This window comes from Gouania willdenowi, chromosome 9 (genome assembly GCF_900634775.1).
Source record: "Gouania willdenowi chromosome 9, fGouWil2.1, whole genome shotgun sequence".
Taxonomy (NCBI): domain Eukaryota; kingdom Metazoa; phylum Chordata; class Actinopteri; order Blenniiformes; family Gobiesocidae; genus Gouania; species Gouania willdenowi.
Window position 1 is genome coordinate 17,234,433 of NC_041052.1, and position 21,949 is coordinate 17,256,381.

The 21,949-nt window shown below is 38.1% G+C and overlaps 1 protein-coding gene across 1 annotated transcript; it reads right to left on the reverse strand.

The window, feature by feature from the left end:
• Positions 1–1,272: 1,272 nt before the first annotated feature.
• On the reverse strand, positions 1,273–21,885 carry noxa1 (NADPH oxidase activator 1). Its single transcript, XM_028457838.1, has 16 exons — positions 21,731–21,885; positions 20,765–20,954; positions 18,559–18,641; positions 17,811–17,919; positions 16,952–17,089; positions 16,282–16,389; positions 10,732–10,791; positions 9,887–9,924; positions 9,676–9,814; positions 9,243–9,308; positions 8,489–8,576; positions 7,514–7,620; positions 7,125–7,270; positions 5,794–5,902; positions 5,585–5,708; positions 1,273–3,825 (listed from the first exon to the last, which is right to left on the reverse strand). Exons 2-16 carry the CDS (start codon positions 20,936–20,938, stop codon positions 3,719–3,721), a joined length of 1,596 nt encoding a protein of 531 aa, XP_028313639.1. The 5' UTR covers positions 20,939–20,954; positions 21,731–21,885; the 3' UTR covers positions 1,273–3,718.
• Positions 21,886–21,949: the final 64 nt, after the last annotated feature.

The following is a 21,949-nucleotide window of genomic DNA, read 5'->3' on the forward strand; positions in this document are numbered from 1 at the left end:
ATTTTGACATATTAATTTCATACATATGGTGCACCTGATTATAAGGCGCACTGTCGATTTTTGAAAAAATTAAAGGATTTTAAGGGCGCCTTATAGTCCGAAAAATATGGTATTTTATGTATGACTTGTAAGTAGAAGTAGAAGTATACTTCTACTTCTACTTGAGTAGAATACATCAGTGCTATTCAAACCTCTGGTGAAATGTCAGACTGTGCTTGTGTTGAAGTTGTTTTCTAGGTTGTGTGTTTTCTCCTCGGCTGCAGTCGGACACAGTTGAAAGCGTGAGGAAACGTGGGCTGGAGCAGGTTTTGGTTTATTTGGATGCAGATTAAAGAAGGTGTCCTGCTTGTCATCCTTTAAGCTGATCAAGCCCCCACCCATCATAAGCAGAGCCTTACAGCTATATTTAACCTGATCTGAATATGAGCCCACAGTTGTTTTCTCCTCCCGTCAGCGAGCAGCTCCCTGTCTGAGTGTCTGTCTATTTGTGTTTTGAGAGTCCCAGGACGCAGAGCCAGAGGAGCCGCTGGCTGCATGACATTAAACACACTGCAGGCTCACATCATGTTTTCATACCTACACATTCTCATCATGTTATCGTGACTGCCAGGCTGCTGCAGGAGAACGCTGTCGGACTTTAAAAGGTCGACGGCAAGGATTTAAAGTTTTATCTTTAGCAAATGCTGAGGGGATTAAAGTCAGAATTAAGGTTTTTCTTAGGTTGGGGAATAAACATCCAAAAGCTGCAGGACTGCAGCCCTCCAGAATCAAGTTTGCACTTATTTGGACTTAGACCTGACTTTATTGGTTAATGTACAATTCCTACTCCTTATGGAAGTTTAAAAAACAAAACAAAAACAGCAGCACAAGAGAAAAAGCACTATCCTATAATAAAATATAAAGTTTTTTAATAACATTAAATGTATAATATTGTACTGTTCATTAGATGTTTAGGTTTATTTAGGTATGTTTATTTTCTGTGTGCATTTCTTACTTTAAAAAAAATTCGTTTTTCTCTTCATTTTATTTTTTGTCTTTTTTGCAATTTTATTTAATTTTTATTAGCACATAGGTAAAAACACAACCTACACAACAGATCAATTAAATCATTGAAAGTATACTGTATATTGAGATAAGGAATATATATATATAAACCTGGTGTACGAATGTGCAGATGGAACCAAAAAAACCACAAGGGCTTGTTCAGTGGCTCTCCTGAAAGACGCATTCAACATTAACAATTAATCAAATAACACAAACCAAAAACATAAACAATCAAGACATGTTTTTTTTTATTCAGGATAATTATTGATTGTGTTTGCAATTTTTGTACTTAATCGTTCAGGTTTAATTTTCAACTATTTGTGGTTTTTTGATGACTTTTTATCATTTCTTGTAAAAAGCCTTTTTTCCTTTTCCTTTTTGTTTCCAAACTGTATTCTATACAGGTTTCATTTAGTATTATTCTCCAGCTTTTTCATACTGTTTCTAGCCCACAGGTTTATTATACTCCAGATGTTTTACAGATGAATTTATTTTAAGTCAGAGAAGTTAAACATATATTGGAAGAAATTAGGAGAAACTTGGAGAAATGAGGGTTTGTCTGTGATCTGATGTCATACAGACACGTTGGATAAATATTTTCAGTCCCTTTTGTTTCTATAAATCCAGTCACTGCTGCTTCTTTTTAATCATGCAAAACAAAACAAAAATCTCAAAGTCTATCCGGCTCTTTTACATCCTCTTGTCTGCAGATTTACACTATGAATTGCCCAGTTGGACCGTGACCCCCCATTAGTGGAGGTTGTTGGTTCATCCCTAATTGCCTGTGTGGAAATGTCAGAGCTTTCAGCTGTCAGGAAGCTCCAATTTGCTCCACGTGATGAAAGTAAAGGTGAGTGTGGAGGAGAAACACAGGGTTATTCTCTAAATTTGCACTTTGATCATCACAGCCTCACATGGCTTCATAGGAATAAATCTGAGAGAATAAGAAGAACATATTCAACCCTCCATGCTTCACCTAAAATAAGGGGAACGCATTTTAAAATTGTTTTGGTATACATGTTTAGAGGTGAAATGTGAGGAGTTCATAATGATGTGATGGGTACATTATTAAAATCACTGAAATTGTAATTATTCTTTGTAAATGTACGTAATTGTAAACATTTATCTCCTTCTCCCCTAATTAAGGAGTTTTGACAAATTTTTCTTATTAGTTTAAATAAAATAAACACTTTTTTTTAGTAATGAATGCATACTTTTTAAGACACAATATTCACATAATCAAAATTGATCCAAATCAAAAATCTGTCATAAGACAAAATTATAACAACAAGGTGCTTAAGCATCTTTCATGACTGGGTATTTATTTTTTATTATTTCATTTACTAGTTTATTTGACAGGAAAAATGTGCAGTCAATAACTTTCCAGTAAATGAACCAGTTAGCTTTACAGAAAAGCTTTTAGTTAACTGGATTTTAATTTTTATTTATCCTTTAATGTTGCTGTTCTTATGATGTTTATGCACTCTTGTTTTATTATTCTATTGTGTTGCCCTTGTACTTTTACCACAACTCTGTACAGCACTTTGTGATTTTATCTGCAAAAAGCACTTTATAAATAAACTACTTACTTACTTTAAATACAAGCAACATAACTAGGGGGTAAGGTTATTGTAAAAAGATTTGTGCAATAAAAAAAATCTTGCATAATTAGGGCGTGTATAAAAGGAGTGTGTTTACACGTAAATAATCAGTTTTAAAAAAAAAAGGAGCTAATCTTTCGATAAAGTAGCTCTCCATGTGGTTCTTAATTGGAGAGTGATATTTTCATGCACAGATGGAACTGTATAAAAGTAGGGCTTGTTGCTGTGACTACATGTGGTAAAATTAGAAAACCTCTGTTTCTTTGCAGTTGAACATGATCAACTTGCTATATTTGTTTCAGGTCTTATGTCAACAAATGTTCTATTATATATTTTTTAAATTAAAAGCTTGAAAGCCTCATGATGCAGCGTTGTCAGTTGCACTTTTGTCAGATGTGCATCCTCAAGGATAAAATACATAAATGCAACACTGGATTCGTGCAACTGTAAATGTTGTAAAAATATAATTCTATGTATGTGAATATTTGCATGTAAACACAGTATTACACTTTTAATTAGATTTAGCACTGATGCATTCAGGTTTTTTCATATCTGTGCTTGTGTTTATTTTAGGAACTCTATGTTAGTATTTGAGATACTTTAGAACAGAGGTCCTCAATATGTGGGTCGGGATGCAAAAGTGTGTCTGATGTGTTTTTAGTGGATTACAGATGAGTGTAACAACAAATTATTCTTTTTGTATCAAGATCCTGTGCTTTTTTTTCAAATTCTTACTCATAATAAGAGGCAGAGATTTAATTTTTACGCTATCTCTTTGAATTTAATTTTTTAATTTGTCTGTTTTTGGCTTTCGGTATGAAATAGTTTAAAAAGAATAAATGTTCTCTGTAAAAACTGGTTCCACAGCTCCTTATGTGACAAACAGTTATACTTTGATACATATGTTATATGTGACTACATCACATTTTCCTGTAACTGTTGAAATTGAAGTTTTCCTCAGTTTTCTAAGTCACTGACTGTATTTAAGGGAAAGTGGTGAGTCCCACGGTTTCGGATAAGTGGAGAAACACCGTGGTACAGCCCAGTCAGAGGTCAGGTGACAGGAAGTGTTTTCAGAGCATCCTGCTCTGTGAGATGTCATCAGTCTCCCTGTATGCGAAGCAGCTCGGGAAGATACCCACGTTCCCTGCACAGTGACCCTCCAACCATTCCTCATTCACTGGAAGAAACAACAGGCGATTCACAGTCAGCGCAGTGGGAAAATAATTGGTATGCAGACGTGGAGCAGTGTGGAGGAGCAGCATGTGGAAAAACCATGTCAAGGAGTCACTGACTGGATTATTTATTGGTATGTTTTTGCTGGATATCAAATCCACACGGTGTGATTTGAGTTGCAGCGCATTAAAAAGCAGCAACTCTTGTACATGTAACTTTATGAAGTACACTACACTGTTTCTCTCCTTGGACTGACTGTAGGTAGAAGTGGGTACCCCCAGCTACTATATCATGCACACTGATTGGTTCATTGTAAGTTGGCCAATCGTCATCAAATGTTGGTGACTATTTTTGCGCTGCTGCACAGAAGAAGCAATCGAGAAGTACTAATATATCATATTCAAGTACAAGTAAGTCCTACATAAAATACTCAAGTACAAATAAAAAGTAGTTAAATTAAATAGTACTCAAAGTAAAAGTTACTAGTTACTTTCACCCCCACGTTTATTGTTGGTAATAAATTTCTCATTATCCCTTTTTTTTTTTTTTTTTTACATAAAATACAACCAATGAATTAAATTCAAAATAAAGTATCTATTACATAAGTATAGCTACATTTTTTAACTCTTAAACAGTGCCATGCCAAATGTGCCATGTGGGTAACAACGTAATAGGTAGAAATCACAACCTGAACCATAAAAAGTGACATTGATCAATAAATGGCACGACTAAGAACATATGGATTATGTTCAATGTCCTGAGGTCAGCAATTTATAACGAGACCACAAAATGGAAATAACAAATAATCGCAAAAATAATTATTTACTCCGGAACGGTTGGGTGTAGAAATGTCACAGACTACTTTAGTACTTTTAAAACGTGCTTGATTACAAGTAAAATGAATGATTTAGAAATATACTCAAAAAAAGTACAAGTACCCATAAAAGCAACTCAATTACAGTAACGTAGTCCGTTACTTTCACCTCTGCTAGGAGGAATGAATAGTTTTAAGGCGTCTTCCTTGTTTAGCTGGAAGGCATTTGTATTAAGATGGCCAATAGGGGGATCCAAATGCTGCACCAACCGGTATTTTCAGTGTCATTTTTCCTTTCCTACATGCGACATCAAAACCTGTCCACCATTAAGTTTCTGGTCTGAATAGAAATAACATCATAGTGACCGAAGAACTGGATGACACCTCGGACCATTAACTCTCTATAAGAGTGGAATTACGAAGGGTAGTCCTGTCATCATGTCAACTCTGATTGGCTGACATCTCCAAAATGAAGATGCCCACATATAAAGATATATTACAAGTGTTTGAGGCTAAAAGGTCATGTAAATGACAAAAAGACATTTCTTATACAAAACAGTAACAAAGTTTGATTATCCAGCTATAGTTTAGACCTAATATCTAAAGTGCAATAATAGGTTTGTATCAGTAGTATCTCTATGTGTATCTGACTTTGGACAAAGCAAGCATGTCTGAGAACTCTTCTATTTACAGTGTGGTCTTGGTTGCAGGAGTGATTCATGTAAATGGCCAAAGCCCAATTTTCCCTTTGTTTAGTTATTTATTATATTTTTTTAATGATTACATTTGGTTCAACATTTTACCATCTCAACTCTTGTATAATGTGCAATTCTTTGTAAATATGTTAAATTTGTCAAGCTGATATGAGGATCTTTAGTTTGGTAAATGCTGTTTAAAAAAAGAAGAAAAAGGAGTTCAGAGGTGGTGACCTCTGACCCCGAGGCCTCACCTTCACCCAAAATGTCGATAGTTTCTCCTTCACTGAACTCCAAATCCTCCGGACCCTGAGAAGCGTAGTCGTACAGCGCTACCATCTGGTACAGGATGGTCCTGTTGGTCAGTGGGTCTTCAGTCTGCAGCACAGAGAAAGTCAGTGTTTCACACACGCGTGTACGCTAAACACCAGGTGTGTGTGTACTGTAGCTGCTGTGTGTTCACCTGACACCAAAGGGTGGCCCTGCCAGCCTCAGCCACCTCCTGCATGCTGTGTCCAGGTTGCACCTCCCCACTCAGCGGCGTCAGCACGCGAGAGCCGTGCTGCTTGTGTCTGATAAAAGAGAGTTGGAGAGGGAAAATTAAGGTCACGGGAGAGCAAACACGAGCAGGAAGGATTTGAATAAACACTTTCTTTGTCATTTTAGATCCAAGGCTCACACTCCAGCACTCTCCATTTTTCCTGAATATTTATATACATATGTATAATTATAGATATATAAATGCCAGTTTATTCAATCTTTGTATAACTAGGTGTGTTTGGAAATAGGTGATGTCAACCTATTTCATTATTCATTCATTCAATATAGTTTTGTTTACCTATTAATTACATTTAATATATAATTATTTAATGTGATGCCTATATGAACAATGTTTTTGAATTTAAATGTATTGATTATTTAACAGGGACATAGACACCAGCATCACTACTAATAGATGGAAAATGAAATACTGTCTCTTTTTAAATATTTCATACCCATGCACCTTAATACTGATGAACTTCTATACTGATAGACTTTTACCGTACCTTATATTGAATCTTTGAAGTGTAGTTGAATGTTGTTGGGGCATGGGCAATTTCACAGTACTTGTGCAATGACAATAACATATTTGCCAGAGTTGGCCAAAAGATGCTAGTTTTTATCTGGTGTCCTTTGCCACATTTTAAAAGGCAGCCTAAAATGTAAAAATGATTAAAATACTGAGAGAATACAACACATTACTGATAAAATGAAGTACCAAGCCAGGTCTAAAACTCTCAGAATTGCCACACAGTAAATTATAACAGGAATACAGTTCAAACAAAATAGTTAATCCATACTTAACACATATAACAAAATGTACAATGTACATAAATCTAAATAAAAGAAAAGGCTGTCAGTGTGAACATAACTGGTGGTCAAGAAGCCATATTTTTAGCTGCCGAGAAAAAGAGGTGTATGTGGTGAGTTGGCTGATGTAGGTTTTTTTTTACTTTATTTTTTTCTTTTTTACAGTAAAGAAATAAATGAAAATCCATTTTCACCAACCTTGCCCTTTTTCTTTATTGAGCTTGGATCGTTTGAGTTGAGACACCTGATTTACAGCAACCATTCCTGACTCCTCTTTTTATATAATTTATTACAGATAGTATTAATAACTGTTTCATATTTTGTTTTCCCCGATGACCCTGAAAAGGAGCAAGCAGGTTGGAAAACGAATGGATGGATTTTTGTTTTCAAAACTTTGTTTAATTTTGTACACGTTGCGTGTGGTGGGTGTAGGTGGGCGCTCACCGTAGTCGGAGCTGGGACGCAGGTTGGCCCAGTTTTTCAGCGATGCGCTCCTTCAGCTCGTGGTACGGCGTGTTGAGAGGAACGGACACAGCTACGGTGTACGTGTAGTGAACCTTCACCACCACCGAGTCTACGTCTGCGTCCACCTGCACACAAAGAGCAATAACTACTAATATAGCAAACATACGATGAGCAGTTGGAAGATTACACCCACTTGTCTTATATTCTGTAGGTCAGAGGTTTAAACTGGTGGGTGAGGACCCAGAAGTGGGTGACAAACCTGCTTTTAGCTGGTTCCAGGCAATTGTATTGGCACATGAAGGGTGTAGTGCTTTTATTTTGGAAGATCTGTTTCTTTTTTAATCTGGATATCCAGAGCAGCACCTCACCTGCTCGTTGGCTGCGTTAGCTGTGTACTGGGGAGGCTGGGAGGCCGTCGGCGGAGCATGGGTGACCGTGTTGTAGGATGGAGGTGGAGGCTCTGAGTCAGTGTGAGCTGCAGGGAAACACAGTGACGCTACAGCATGAGCACACATCAGGAGTGTGGGACTGCACACAGGTTTGTTATAGTGACAGTCCACAAAAACACCAGTAATTAAAACCGGTGCAGCAGTTACTGGGTAATGACTAGTCACAGCATGGTTGTTACGACTGGTCGGTTGCTCAGTCATGGTTTGAACACCACATCCTACCTGAGTATAGTTGCTGAGTAATGGTTTGAGAATCATTGTTCAATCACAGTATGATAAATAGTATGTTGTTGTGTTATAGTTTGTTTTGTTGGTAAGACATATTTTGCGTGTTTTAATGAATTGTGTTCTGAGGTTTGTTGCTGAGTCACAGTTTACTATCACTGCTCGTCTAGATGATTGTTTAAATCTCATTGTTGAGTCACAGTTTGAGGGTCAGTCAGTCTGTGTAGTGCCAAGTTATAGTTTGAGGTTTGTTGGGGGTTTTTTTGCTGAGTCATTTGATTTTTATTGTTGAGTCACAGTTTGAGTTTTGTTGCTGAGTTGTGTTTTAGGGGCTTTTTTTAATGAGTCTTAGTTTGAGGTTTGTTGCTGATTCGTGGTTTGGGGTCTTTTGCTGAATCATGGTTTGAATATTAGTGCTGAGTCGCATTTTGAGTGTTGTCAGTGAGTTGCAATTTTGACTTTACCGGGTTGTGAGTTGGACTTTATTGCTGAGTCATGGTTTGATTATTGTCGCTGAATCACTATCTGAGTATTGCCATGTGTTTAAGTATTGTTGCTGGGTCATGGTTTGAGGTTTGTTGCTGATTTGTCTCTGGTCTTCAGATCAGTGCAGAACTGTACTTCTTATTAACAGTTTCTCTGTTCAAGGAGTTTTTGAGGTGGTTTTACCCCGAGGAGGAGCTATAGGGCCCGGCTGAGTCTCGGGGCGACCCGGGGGCCTCAGCTCGGGTGGGAGGGGGATTCCGCTGGGAACACTCTGGAAAATAATAGAAAAACACACAAGGAGTCAGAGTTACTGTGTAAATATTGTCATTGGAAATACTGAAGCTGTATTTAGCTTTAAAACAGGGCTACTCAACATTTGGACAAAGTCAAAATAAAATATGGTATAGATTTTGTTTTTGTTTTTTTACTTGTAAATTTAAGTTTTGGTTTAACCGAGCTAATTTCTTATCAAATTAATTTACTCTGTGCTCACCACCGTCTTTTACACTTCTAGGTTCTAACACTAGAGGGTAGTATTGTGTTACTTTCTGTCTAAGCACAGGTTTTTGTTTTGTTTTTGTTGCGTTTTTTTCAGCACTGATAAGGTTAATCAAAGTTAGCACTTTGAGATTTGGTATCAAATGTAAAGTGCATTATAAATGATTTAAATAAAATAAATAATAATAATAGAATTAAAATAATTTATTATTATTATTATTATTATTATTATTATTATTATTATTATTATTATTATTATTATTATCAGAGGAAGTGTTATTTATTTCTCTTTTTTAAAAAGTACCTTAAGTTTATTCAAACACAGAATTGTTTCCACAGTTCAGTGTTAGCAAATAAAAGATGAATTAGTGTAAAAGAGAAATATCCTCAGATTTTGAGTTCAAAATGGTCTATTCAATTTAAATAACAAGTGCATTACTTTCTTTTTGCCTTTGGTTGCTTTTGTGTCTGCAGGCTCCAGCAGAGACATTGGCAGGAGTCCTCTCTACAGGAAAAGTCAGAAACATTAGAAATTAAACATCACAACATAAAATGATAAAATAAAATGTCTCTTATAAAAATGTTAAATTGCAAAAAATGTGTGTTGAGATAAAAAATATTCAATACATGCAACAAAAAAAATGTCAGTTGTGATAGCAACAATATCCGCTACAGCAAAGTGTCCAGTGCGACATCTTTGTCCATTGTGGAAAAAAATGTCAGCGGGGGGAAAAAATGTCTGTCACTATGAATGTGCATGAAGAAAATCATTTTAAAACAAAAACGTTACAAATAAAATGTCAATTACGACAATTATGCTTGTTATGAAAAACAATTTTGCTACCAACAAATATATAATCTAATACACTCACTTGTCCATCGTGTATCACAGTTGCCATCCCATCTCTGTCTTCCTCTCCGAACAGGAACACCATGGCTCCACCAGGAACCGTCAGCTGCCCCGGCCCACGAGCCATATACGGCCTTTGCACACGCATGTAACGGGAATCTCTGTGACAGAAACACAGAAACACTTTAACCAAGGGGGGGTGATTAATCAGAAGTGTAGAAGGTTAAACTTACTCTGATCCATTTCCTTTGGGCTCATAGAAACCAGGTTTCTGTACAGAGGATAGAAGGCCCGTCAGCAGGTAAAAGGTACAAGTAAGGGTGCATGATTAATAGGCTTTAAATTCTAATCAATTACATTAATTACAACTGCTTTTTTTTACAGATCAATTTTCTTTTAACTAAGGTACAGCTTCATCCAGGTTGGCGTATGTTTTCTTTGTCCCTCTACCTGCCTCATATCACACCCCGTCGATAACAAAAAATTGTTACTTACAAAAAACAATGCAACAAAAATGTTGTCAATTTTGAATTTGAATTAATATGACAAAAATTCCCATTACAAAAAAATGTGCAGCATGAAATAATTTTTTGTCATGATAAAAATGTCCGTTACGACAAAAAAAAAATTGATAGCACAAAAATGCGCGGTACAAAAATCTATCAATAAATCAATGGCAAACATGAAAAATTTTCATTACAAAAAAGGGCAAGTGTGAAAAAAAATTCAGTTATGACCAAATGGCAATAGCAAAATATGTCTTGCCGTTTGATAGGTGCAATAACAAGTCAATGATGTGTAAAGGCTACACCTTCCTAATTTAGTATGAACCAAATTGAGATGTTAAAATGATCCACATTTCTATGCCTATTCAAATTGAGTTGGTTAATCCTGGTACAATAAGTCTGAAACCCTGGTCCTCGAGTGCTGCTGTCTTGCATGTTGTGAATTTTTTTTACCGTTCCCACTGAGTTATGTTGGCTTTTTATTGTTATGACATATGTCATAGGATTACGTGCAGGGTGCTGTTGGAGTCCAGGTAGTGAGTCAGAGTGTGTGAGGTAACAAGCTGACTCACCTGCAGCCTCAAAGGCTCAAATCCTCCAAAGTCGTCATTGGGAATCATGGAGGAAATCACCTGCAGCAGCAAAGCATCGCACAATAAATTTACATTCAGATGCAAGATTCTGTCTTTTGTTTTTCACTTTTGCATTTCACCCATTCATCACTTTTACATTTCACCAGCAGAGGAAGCACTTGGTCCCCTTTCTGCCTTATGAAATTATGATGCTAACCTAATGTAGCAAAACCAAGATATTGTTTGATTTTCGAACTAATTGAGCAGATCCCTAGGCTAGATCCATTCAAGGATAAAATGTTGACTTTGTAGACACTTGGCGTGTCTTCAACCACACATAGACAGGCAAGGACACAATGGATGCAGAAGCTTAATTATCCTATTTGAGCCGATCTTCTCCTGGTGAGGTATGAAAGTGGTTAAAATCACACCTGAGAAAATACATAACACTTAAGATGATGGTTTAATGTATTATTTATTTTCCCGTCACAAAGGCCCCGTTTCCTAGTATGATGAGGATCTGCAGTGAGTAGCAGGACAGCCAGGAGACTCCATGACCACAGCTTCACTACAAAGGAAAAAAAAGTGTTAGGTATATATATATATATATATATATATATATATATATATATATATATATATATGAAGTCTCTGAAAGTCGCAAAACATTTAATCCAAAACAGGTTCATCTAGACAGCGGATGGTGAAGGAGTGTTAGTTGACTAATGAACTTTGTCAAAGTTTTTATTTATTTTACTGTATTAAAAACTTCACAGCTAACTTAATCCAAAGAGGGCCAAAACAACATCAGAGTAAACATGCAAGATCTGATCAAGATTCCTGCAGGGAATGAAAGCTTCAACATGTATTCTCGACCCCATTCCAACAGTTTTGTTGAAGGCACTAATCCCGAAGGTCAGTCCAACCATCAGTCTATTTGTTAATCTGTCTCTTCAAACTGCTCAAGTCTCATCTGCACTAAAGGTTGCCATCATCGGTCCAACACTCAAAAAGCCTAGTTTGGATCCAGATGACCTTGTGAGTTATAGGCCAATCTCTAATCTTGCTTTTCTGTCCAAGGCCCTGGAGAAAGTTGTTACCTCACAGCTCCATCAACTGAAGAGCCATAACTTATTTGAAAAATTCCAATTAGGCTTTTTTCTCAGCCCATAGCATGGAAACAGCATTGCTGCTGATGGCAGCTGACGTAGGATCACCATCACTTCTAATTCTCCTTGACCTGTCAGGGGCCCTCGACGCCGTAGACCATGCTATCCTCCTCTCACCGCCTGCGCAATACTGCCGGTTTGTCAGGCAGTGCCCTGGAGTGGTTTAGATCTTACCTCTCTGACAGGACCGAATGTATTTTGCTGGGAGCCTGCAAGTCAAGATCACTCCCTGTTACGTGCGGTGTTCCTCAGGGATCAGTCCTGGGCCCTATTCTTTTTATAACATATATGCTTCCACTTGGCCGTGTCATTAGCAGACAACTTGTCATTTCATTGCTATGCTGATGACACACAGCTGTACATCAGAACTGCCCCCAACTCCTCCACGGTCCTTTCATGTGTTGCTGCTTGTCTTGAGGAGATAAAGGCATATATGAGCAACAACTTCCTCCAGCTCAACAGTGGTAAAATTGAGGCACTACTTGTTGGCACCCCTCACCTGGTCACCAACTCCTCCATATCCCAGCTCTCCTTTGATGGCCAGGTCATTGCTCTTTCCTCCTCCATAACCAACCTTGGTGTCAGGTTTGATCAACAACTCACCTTCAAGGAATAAAAAACCTCTCTAAGACCTCGTTCTACCACCTCCAAAATATCTCCAAGATCCGTTCACTCCTCACCCTCTCTGAAGCTGAAAAACTTGTCCATGCCTTTGTCTCCTCAAGACTGGATTACTACAATGGACTTTTTACTGGTATCACCTCCAAAAACATTCAAAGATTACAGTACATTCAGAACAGTGCCGCGAGAATCGTAATGCACGTACGCAAGTATGAGCATATCACTCCCATTCTATACTCCCTCCACTGGCTTCCAGTCCCCTTCCGTATTCAATACAAAACTCTCCTTCTCACCCATAAATGTATCAGCAGCCATGGTCCATCATACCTACAAGAACTCATCCCTCGCCAAAACTCCACCCGCACCCTGAGATCATCCAACGGCCGGATCCTCCAGGTCCCCTCAACTAAGCTCCTAACCATGGGGAATAGAGCCTTTTGTTCAGTTGCACCCCGACTCTGGAATAGCCTCCCTGTGGAGCTCAGAGGAGTGCAGAGTCTGGACTCATTTAAAGCTGCACTAAAGACATATTTATTTAGGAAAGCTTTTAGGTGTTAAATCTTGTGTAATTTTATTGTGTTTTTAAATGTAGCACTTTGAGAATCCTTGGAATGAAAAGTGTATTATAAATGTATTATTATTAGAGCAAATTCATTTTATGTATTGAACGAAACAACAACTTCTTGCATTGAACACACAGCGTGTGATTTATTCACAGATATAGAAACTCAAAAACAATGGCCCTGGGTGTAATGGAAAAAAAGTGTAGCTCATTACACTGGTCCTTAAATGAACCACAGTTACCAACCACAATACTTATATCAAGACCTTGAACATTGAACATAAACAAGTTTCCATGTAATGTATATATCAAAGCAGATGAATATATTTTCAGCAGACTGGAGGGCACTGGGTATGTGTTAGTGTGGAGCACCATGGCAGGAAGGCATAAATAGCCATGCATGGGATTGGGGGGAAAGGGCCGACCAAGTCAATGTTTCTCTGGATGACAGCATTCAAACTTCTCTGGGGTGTCCAGGTGTGGCTGTGTATCTTCAACACAGGCAGCAGCCCGGTCTCACACATCATTTTTTAGGCTGTTCCACACAAATGTAACTGTCATCAGCCCTTGTGAGGCCTTAGTTCCTGGGTTTGAGAGGTTGTGGATGGCATGAAAAACTGTTCGTGTCCACCTGGAGTGGACAACCGCTCAATGGGTGCCCCTGGAGACATTGCAAAGTAAAACTGTCCCAGTGTTGTTGAATGACACCATCCAATGCTGTACGGCCCAGTCTGCAGTCTGCTCCTTCCCCGTGATGCCATAATCCAACTCTACGTAGATCACCCTTACGACAGTAACATGGGTGTTTTTACTTGCAACATGTTGCAAGTCAGGCATAAATTCAGATATATAGGCCAGCTCAATTTGTTTGGCGGGCAGACCGGTGTAGCAAAAGTCAGGGGTTAGTGGTCCACAAAAATAATGAACCGACGGCCTTCAAAAAAAGAATGAAAGTGTCGGAGAGTGATGTGTACTCCAAGTAATTTACTGTCAAATGTGCTGTACTTTTGTTCACTGGAGTACAACTGCCTACTGAAAGAAAGCCATCAGGGCTGGGCCCACCTACCCACTGCATAGTCCAGTAAGCAGTGGCAGAAGCATGCCTCAACATGGCAGCATTTGCCTGAGCTGCTTTAGTGTCAGCAAAGGCCCTGTTCCTGGCCATGGTCCAGTCCTTAGCGCATTTAGGTTTCCTGGCTTTTAAGGCCTTGTATAAGGATCACATAGTCCATGCAACACTGGGGATGAGACTACGGTAACATTCCACGATGAGTGTCCGAGGGTAGGCGACAACAGCCTTCAACTCGGTCGGGAGATGGACAGTCCCTTCCTTCGTTATTCTGTACCCCAAGAAGTCTTATGCCAAACTGGCACTTTGCTGGATTGATGATGAGTCTGTGTTGACTGAGTCTAACAGCGTTCAAAGGTGCAAAAGGTGCTAAATGGTGAAATAACTTGCTATAAGGATGTCATCCATGTACACAAAAACTATAGGGAGGTCCCGTAATAATGAGTCAAATAGACTTTTTTAAACAATTGGGCAGCTTTCTTAAGCCCAAACGGCACATGGAAGAACTCAAGTAATCAGGTGTTGCTTCAATGGCTCGTCGATAATCCGTGAGTATTGGGAACAAAATGAAGGGGGGAAGACCATGGGCTATTAGATTTGCAAACTATCCCCAGGCGTTCCTTCATTGTTCGGGTCGAGGTGCCGCACACAGGCGTAAACAGAGAGATAATTGGTGGAGATGTGGTGCTCCACACCCTGCATGGCATATTAAACATCCACCAACAATCCATATGGAGAAAAACAATCCACATCTAAGAGGAGTATGGCAACTTCTACTGTAACAAATCTCATCCAAAACGCTGTCCACAGTTCGATACACTATGTGCCGGACATGGGGTTCTATTGGCGGCTCCCATAGAGGGGCTGTGGAAGAAACGTTGAAATTATAAATAAATATTGGCCTGCCAGTATGGCCGACACTTAGAGTCACTTGCAGGAGCCAGCCCTGGCCTTTTCGTCTACATTGAAACTGCACAGGAAACAGCATCATTTAGCTCTGAGGCTGAACGTAGCGCATATATATATATATATATATATATATATATATATATATATATATTAGTTGGTATGCTTTCATACAACTTTGTAACCAAATTAACATATCCTGCCACAAAAAACTAATCAACTAAATGTGTCAGGCTAATACAGGCATATGTTTCTACAGCTAGGTAATTATCGCAATCTAATGGGATAAAATTAAAAGTGTATTAACTGAAGAAAAACACAATAAAGCTAGATAGAGGAAGCACAGTTTGTAATAGCAGGGTTTTATTAAATGAGAATGCCAGCATTAGCATCAGCATGTCATTAAATAACTTAGTGGACTTACCAAAGAGCAAAGACGTGTGCGCGCAAGCCAGGACATCAAATTGAGGTGGGAGGAATGATGAAATTTCACAAGCTAACCATATAGTGCATCTGTTAACTGATAAAAAGAATGAGATATGCCACCTACCTACCTTTTGTACTTGTTTCCAACACATTGAAATTGGAAAACATGAATAAATGTTTTAAATGTCTTACAACAAAAATAAGGGAGAGGAAGAAAGGTAAAGTTTGGGAACTTGTGCTGAAAAACCAGTGTTCGTTAATATAACGTGATCAACAGCAGAACAAAAGCATACATACCAACCACAGACACTGTTACCTGTACACCGACTGATTGTTTTCCATACAAAATCAGTACTTAGATGTTGATAATTGTCTTTGCAGCCTGATTATGTGGTCATTGTGGCATTTCCAACAATGTATTATAAAACAGTTCATTACTTAGTTTTATTAGTATCTCTAGAGACGATGACATAAAAATACCAGAAAGCCTTGATTGTCTTTGCCATATTTCATTGGTAACTCGATACTTGAGTAAATTTAATAACCAACAAATGTTGCTATAGTGACACACAAATTGTGAATGTTCTCATTCATTCCCAAATTCCTGAGAAAATATATTTTCACCAAATAAATAATTTTTAAGGTTAGATAATTTGTCAATATTTAGTAGGCCCACACTTATATCTTTTCTGTAGTTTTTTTTTTTTTTTTTTTTCATTTTTATGACCCCAATTTTGAGCCTTGACCCATGGGTTGAGAACCCCAGATAATAAATGATGACGACACAGAACACGTACCTTTGCCTTTCCTAAGAAGTCTCTCTTCTCCAGCTGCTCCACGTCCTGCTTCCTGGGGCGAAACACGGCATCCACAGGCACCATCAGAGGCTCCAAGAACTCCTTCCTCTGTTTTCAAAGGCAAGAGAAACTTCACTGTCTAATGAGTCTGTTTTTTAATCAGTTATGCTGATAAGTCATATTTATGTCAGTTTAAAGGCACGATCTACACAATTTATAGCAATGAAAAAGTTATTGGTCCATCACATTTTATTTTTAGTAACTACTGTATTCTTTTCTGATATGTATATGTGTAGTATGTAGGTATTTATTTGTAGACATACACTATATGCCATATATATATAAAATAAAATAAAACATATATTGACAGACATAGAGATAGCTATAGAGATGTATAGAGAATGATATGGAAAGACCTATAGAGATATATAGAAACATATAGAGATAGAGGGAGGAATTTAGACACTGAAACAAGCCAACGCTATACAACTCACTCACACGTGCTGTCCCTTAGAGCGAGACAGACTACAGTGGCTCACAAGATGATATTATGCAGCTGCTGTCATTAAAAGTGCCAATATGACTTCATCCAGGATCATCTTTCTGTATGATGTTTGGTTCTAATAACCCAGCCCTATATTGAATTTGTTCACTGTGGGCTCAGACTCACAGCGACTCTTTCCAAAGTCGCCTCGATGTTCACTCCTCCTCTTCCTCCTCCTTTCTCCTGCATGGCTGACAGCAGCACCTCAGTGGCCTGCTCCCACTGGTTCATCCGACAGTAGACGGCCGCTGCGTTATACAGCACCTGTGGACATGTCTCAGAATCACACCTCTAATAATCATAACATTTCACAATAATACATTTGTAAAAACCAACCATGACACAAACTACTGCTGACATTTGTACTTGGTGCATTCTCACAGCAAACCAGGAAGTGTTTCTTTCAGTCAACCCAGAAAAATGAGAGGCCATGTATCAACTTCCTCTGAGCTATGAGGCTTTGTGTGTGTGTATGTGTAGGTGATTGTGATTGTGTGTGTGCTATTTGAGCTAAACAATGGAGGCGTTGACAGCCCAGATTTATCAGATTACACTGAGAATCACTGACAGACTCTCTGAGACATCATATCCTTCTCACATTATCATCATGTGTCAGTGAAAAGCCGTGTGGTTGTGGATATAGGTATGTGTGTGTGTGTGTGTGTGTGTGTGTGTAGTACCAAGAAATGTTGAAAATGATTTACACAGGCAGATAAACGTGACATCTTTTTCGTGGACACAAATATAAAGGTATTAAAGGCACAAAGCAGCTGTTTATTATCCAGCAGGTCACTGAAGCCTGAGTGCAGTAGTACTGGTAAATTTATATTTCATTGATCTGAGTTCATCTGAATCACTCACTGAATACATTCAGTTCATTTATGTGATTTACCCCCCACCCTGTGCTCATACCATTATATAATGATGTTTGCATACATACATATTTCATTTTTGCTAATGTCGTGTGTGTAGCTGAGTATTCCACCTGCCAGCTGAACAGTTTGTGTCTGAGTCCAAGCTGTTTGTAGTCGATCACCATGTTTCCCCTCATGTGTTTCTGAGCCCAGATACAGTCTGACAGAGCCTCCTCCAACCTGGACACACGCACACGCACACGCACACGCACACGCACACGCACACGCACACGCACACACACACACACACACACACACACACACACACACACACACACACACACACACACACACGAGCCAAATGAGATTGCAAAGTAATACATTCCAGGGGTTTCCTTCAAACTTGTGGTATACAATCATATCTCACACTGTCTAATCTGTATTTATGGATTATTTGTGTTTCTTGGGTGTTTGAAAATGTATTTCTGTCATATAGAGCTTTGAAGCATTGTTAACCATGAAATGTAACTTGCATCGTAACCATATTTTCATAAAAGCTCTTATTTTCTAGAAGAATGTATAACAAATCAGACTTTGGTTTAAGAGATGATAATTAACAAAAAATATTTAATTTGACAAAGCTCTAATAATTTTAACCTAATTGTTTTAGTCTTCACCCTCCTTCTCCCCCCTCTAAACAAAATTCTGTCTTTTTAACCCCCCTCTGCTCCCTCTGGTTACTAGTAATAACTACAATGACATACAATATCACTTTGTTGATCTAAATCTTCTGAAAAATGCTTCCTTGTGACTTTTATGTTGTATAATGTAATAAAGTTGGATGAATTCTTCTTATTTATCAGTAAAATATGCTGTTACCTGTTCACCTGGATCATCACTGCTGCTCTCTGGAAGAATCCCACAGCCAGTCGGTCGTCTTTAGCAATGGCGAAGTCTAAAGCCTGAGCATGTGACACAGGAACAAGAGAAGCTCAGGTTTGTTATACATGTAATGTTTGACCTTAACATGAAGAACGCCAAACTGAAAGAAACATAAAAACCTTATGGTACGAGTCAGCGCCTCATATCCAAAGAAAATAATTGTATAAATGGGGATTTTCGATTATTTGAATAGAAATTAACTCACCATATTTATTAATAGCGCCTCGAGATAACTTTTGTTGTAATTTGTGCTGTATGAAAAAAGTTGAATTGAATTTAATAAATACTTTTGAGGAACTTAAATGGAGGTTAAATCATATAATTTCTTTGTGCTGCTCTAATCCTAACATTTACATTTCATATTTACGCCTTTGTGCTGCATGTCACTGATGGAAGTGAGTGTTCTCTTTACAACAATACAGGATCTTAGGCAGTGTTAGAATGACTTTACTACCATTAAGTGTGAATTAGTTTACCTTAACCTCTATTCAGTTGTTCAAAGACAGAAATGGGCAGTATTCTGACACACACCTTGTGCCCTTTAAAAGTGCCTTAAGTGATGTTTCAAATAAACTGGTTTCTCTCATTTTTACTGGTGACTAAATCTGGTTGGGCTTAGCAGTCGGTCATTACCAGAAGATAAAATGGACATCTGATTCATCACAATCACAGCACCAGTAAAGCTCGTACTTTCTCATCATATTTAATGTAAAACTTTGGTTTTTCAAGTTTCAATGATTCATGATGAGTTTTTACAGCCACCAGGCTGATAAACAGCATCCAGCAATGCAGAGTAATAAACCTATGCAGGTCAGATCCAAATGTACCGTATATAATAAAATCAACATCTAAAAAAACAATGTAGATGGTAACCAAATTAATTTTACCTCAGGGCCACATACAGCGCAATTTGATGTCAGGCAGACCGCACTGTTAAAAACATTTAAAAAAAATCAAACTCAAAATGTATGTTTTTGTTTTACTGCACAGAAGTATTTATACATAATTAAGATGTTGACATTTATTTATCTATTTAATTTTACAACACATAAAATACTATTTGGTGTCAGTTCATTTACATGTGCATTCCAATTGACAGAACCTTTACTGAACCTTGTTCACTGTAACTATGGTGACAAGTAAACATTAACTAAAGACTTTGTAGTCTGACAGGAATTCCCCAAAAAGCATCAAACAGCTACAGCAGGTTCAGAACGCTGCAGCTCAGGTCTTAACCACAACACAGAGAGTCAGTGAGATGTTAGTCAGGTATGAACCCAGCAGGTCTCTCAGATCTATGAACACAGGTCAGATAGTGGAGCCCAGAGTTCACAGTAAACATGGTGATGCTGCTTTTAGTTGTTATGCTGCAAAGAAGTGGAACAAACTGACAGCAGAGCTGAAGTCAGCATCCAACGTGAACATTTTTATATAAAAGTTAAAGTATTTTTCTCTACTGCGTATGACTGAGAGGGAGATTTTTGGTCATGTTGTTGTTGATGTAATGTGTTTGTTGCTGATTTCAAATGTTTTTACTGCTGATTTTAATGTTCTCATTGATTTTTAAGCTGTGGAATGTTTTCTGTCGAACTTCTTGATCATGTAAAGCTAGTCTAGTTCATTTTATTAATTTCTCAAATTCACCTGATGGGCCGGATTTGGCCCACGGGCCTTGAGTTTGAAACAGATGAGGCAACTGCCCACTGAGCATTAGACGGATATTAGACGTGTAGTTATTTTTTTAGAATATAATAATAATAATAATTTCAACCGTCTAGATTCCTTCTAATTTTAAACATTGCACTTTAATCCATTATTCGTATATATAATATAATATGTGTCTAGAGTAGTCTACATTTAGATGTCTAAAAATCTTTCATTTCTATACCCCTGGTAGACCAATTTTAGACTAGACATCTAAGGAACATTTAGATGTATATTAGACATATAAAAGACCTAAAAATGCTCTATAACTGCTTTGCTGGGTACGCCATGTCCCTGTGTGTAATTTATTAATAATGGTTGATCGTAGCTCTCAGTCTGAAGTTCATGTTGTATAAGGAGCTAGAATGGCTCTTTGGTTGATAAAGTTTATCCCTTCCTGATGGAGACACTGTAACAGTTACTATCTTCTCTTTTTCACCTTGAGGGCCTCGTCCTGCTGACCCAGGGCCAGGTGAGCGGCGGCTGCGTTGAACAGCGTCCTTGACGTGGGCTCAGTGATCTGCTCCAGCTTGGCCAGAGCTCCCTGCCAGTCTTTGGCATCTATGGCTTGGACAGACTCGTCCCACAGCTTCAGCAGCTCAGTGTAAAGCATGGTGGACAGCAGTGGGCTGGAAAACATGAACAAATCAAAGAAAAAGGGTTACAAAACTAGATGAACAAACAAACTTCTCCTGACAGCAGTGTAAATAGCCACCAAAATCATGAACTCATGTCATTTTGTTTATTTTTGTAGTTTTGCCATCAGACATTTTGGTCAAAACTATTATTTGTAGGCTCAAACACTAAAATGTGTGTGCGTGTTTACCTAGACAGACAGTTACCTGACAAACATCAACAATGCTACGAACACTGTTTGCTTTACAGAGAACTACAGCAGCTGTATTTACATCAAAGTATATACATCAATGAGTACACACACCTAAAACATGTCAGTTTGGTTCATGTGTGTAGATTGCCTGTAGGAGTGAATGGAGTGTGCGTGGTTGTTTGGCCCTGAGTGCAGGAAGAAGAATGTGAAGAAATACGTACTCAAATATCAGACTAAATGAGCTTTTTTAATAAGTTTTAATAATATCAACCTGTCATGATCTAACATTGTTGGCTGCTTAAAGGAAAATGTAACAAGTACTTCAAAGGGAGCATCCGTTTTCTTCAGAAAATGTAATGAAGAAAAGTCAAAGTTGTATAAAAATGAAGTAGTTCATAAAAGCTACTTAAATACAATAATGAAGAATTGTTTTTAATTTGTTCTTGTGTACACCACTGATAATAAATATTGCCTTTAGAGTCATTAGTCAGTAAACTCATTTAATACCAAACAAAGAGAATTTATTTACCCTCTCAGGATAAAAATAAACAAAGATTCCAGAAAAAGCCACCTTACCTTTCTCCTCTGTGAATGGGAGCCTGATGAGTGTGTGTGTGTGTTTCACACTGAATCCACAGGTGTTGCTGACTGAAACCTCCTCCTCCTCCTGTGGAATCTCCGCCCTGCTGCCACCAGGAAGTCCTCCATCTACATTCCCCAGAGCAGAGACACACAGAGGTGCAGCAGTGAGGAATTCACCTGCTGACGACACACCTGTCTTCTCTTTTCCTCCTT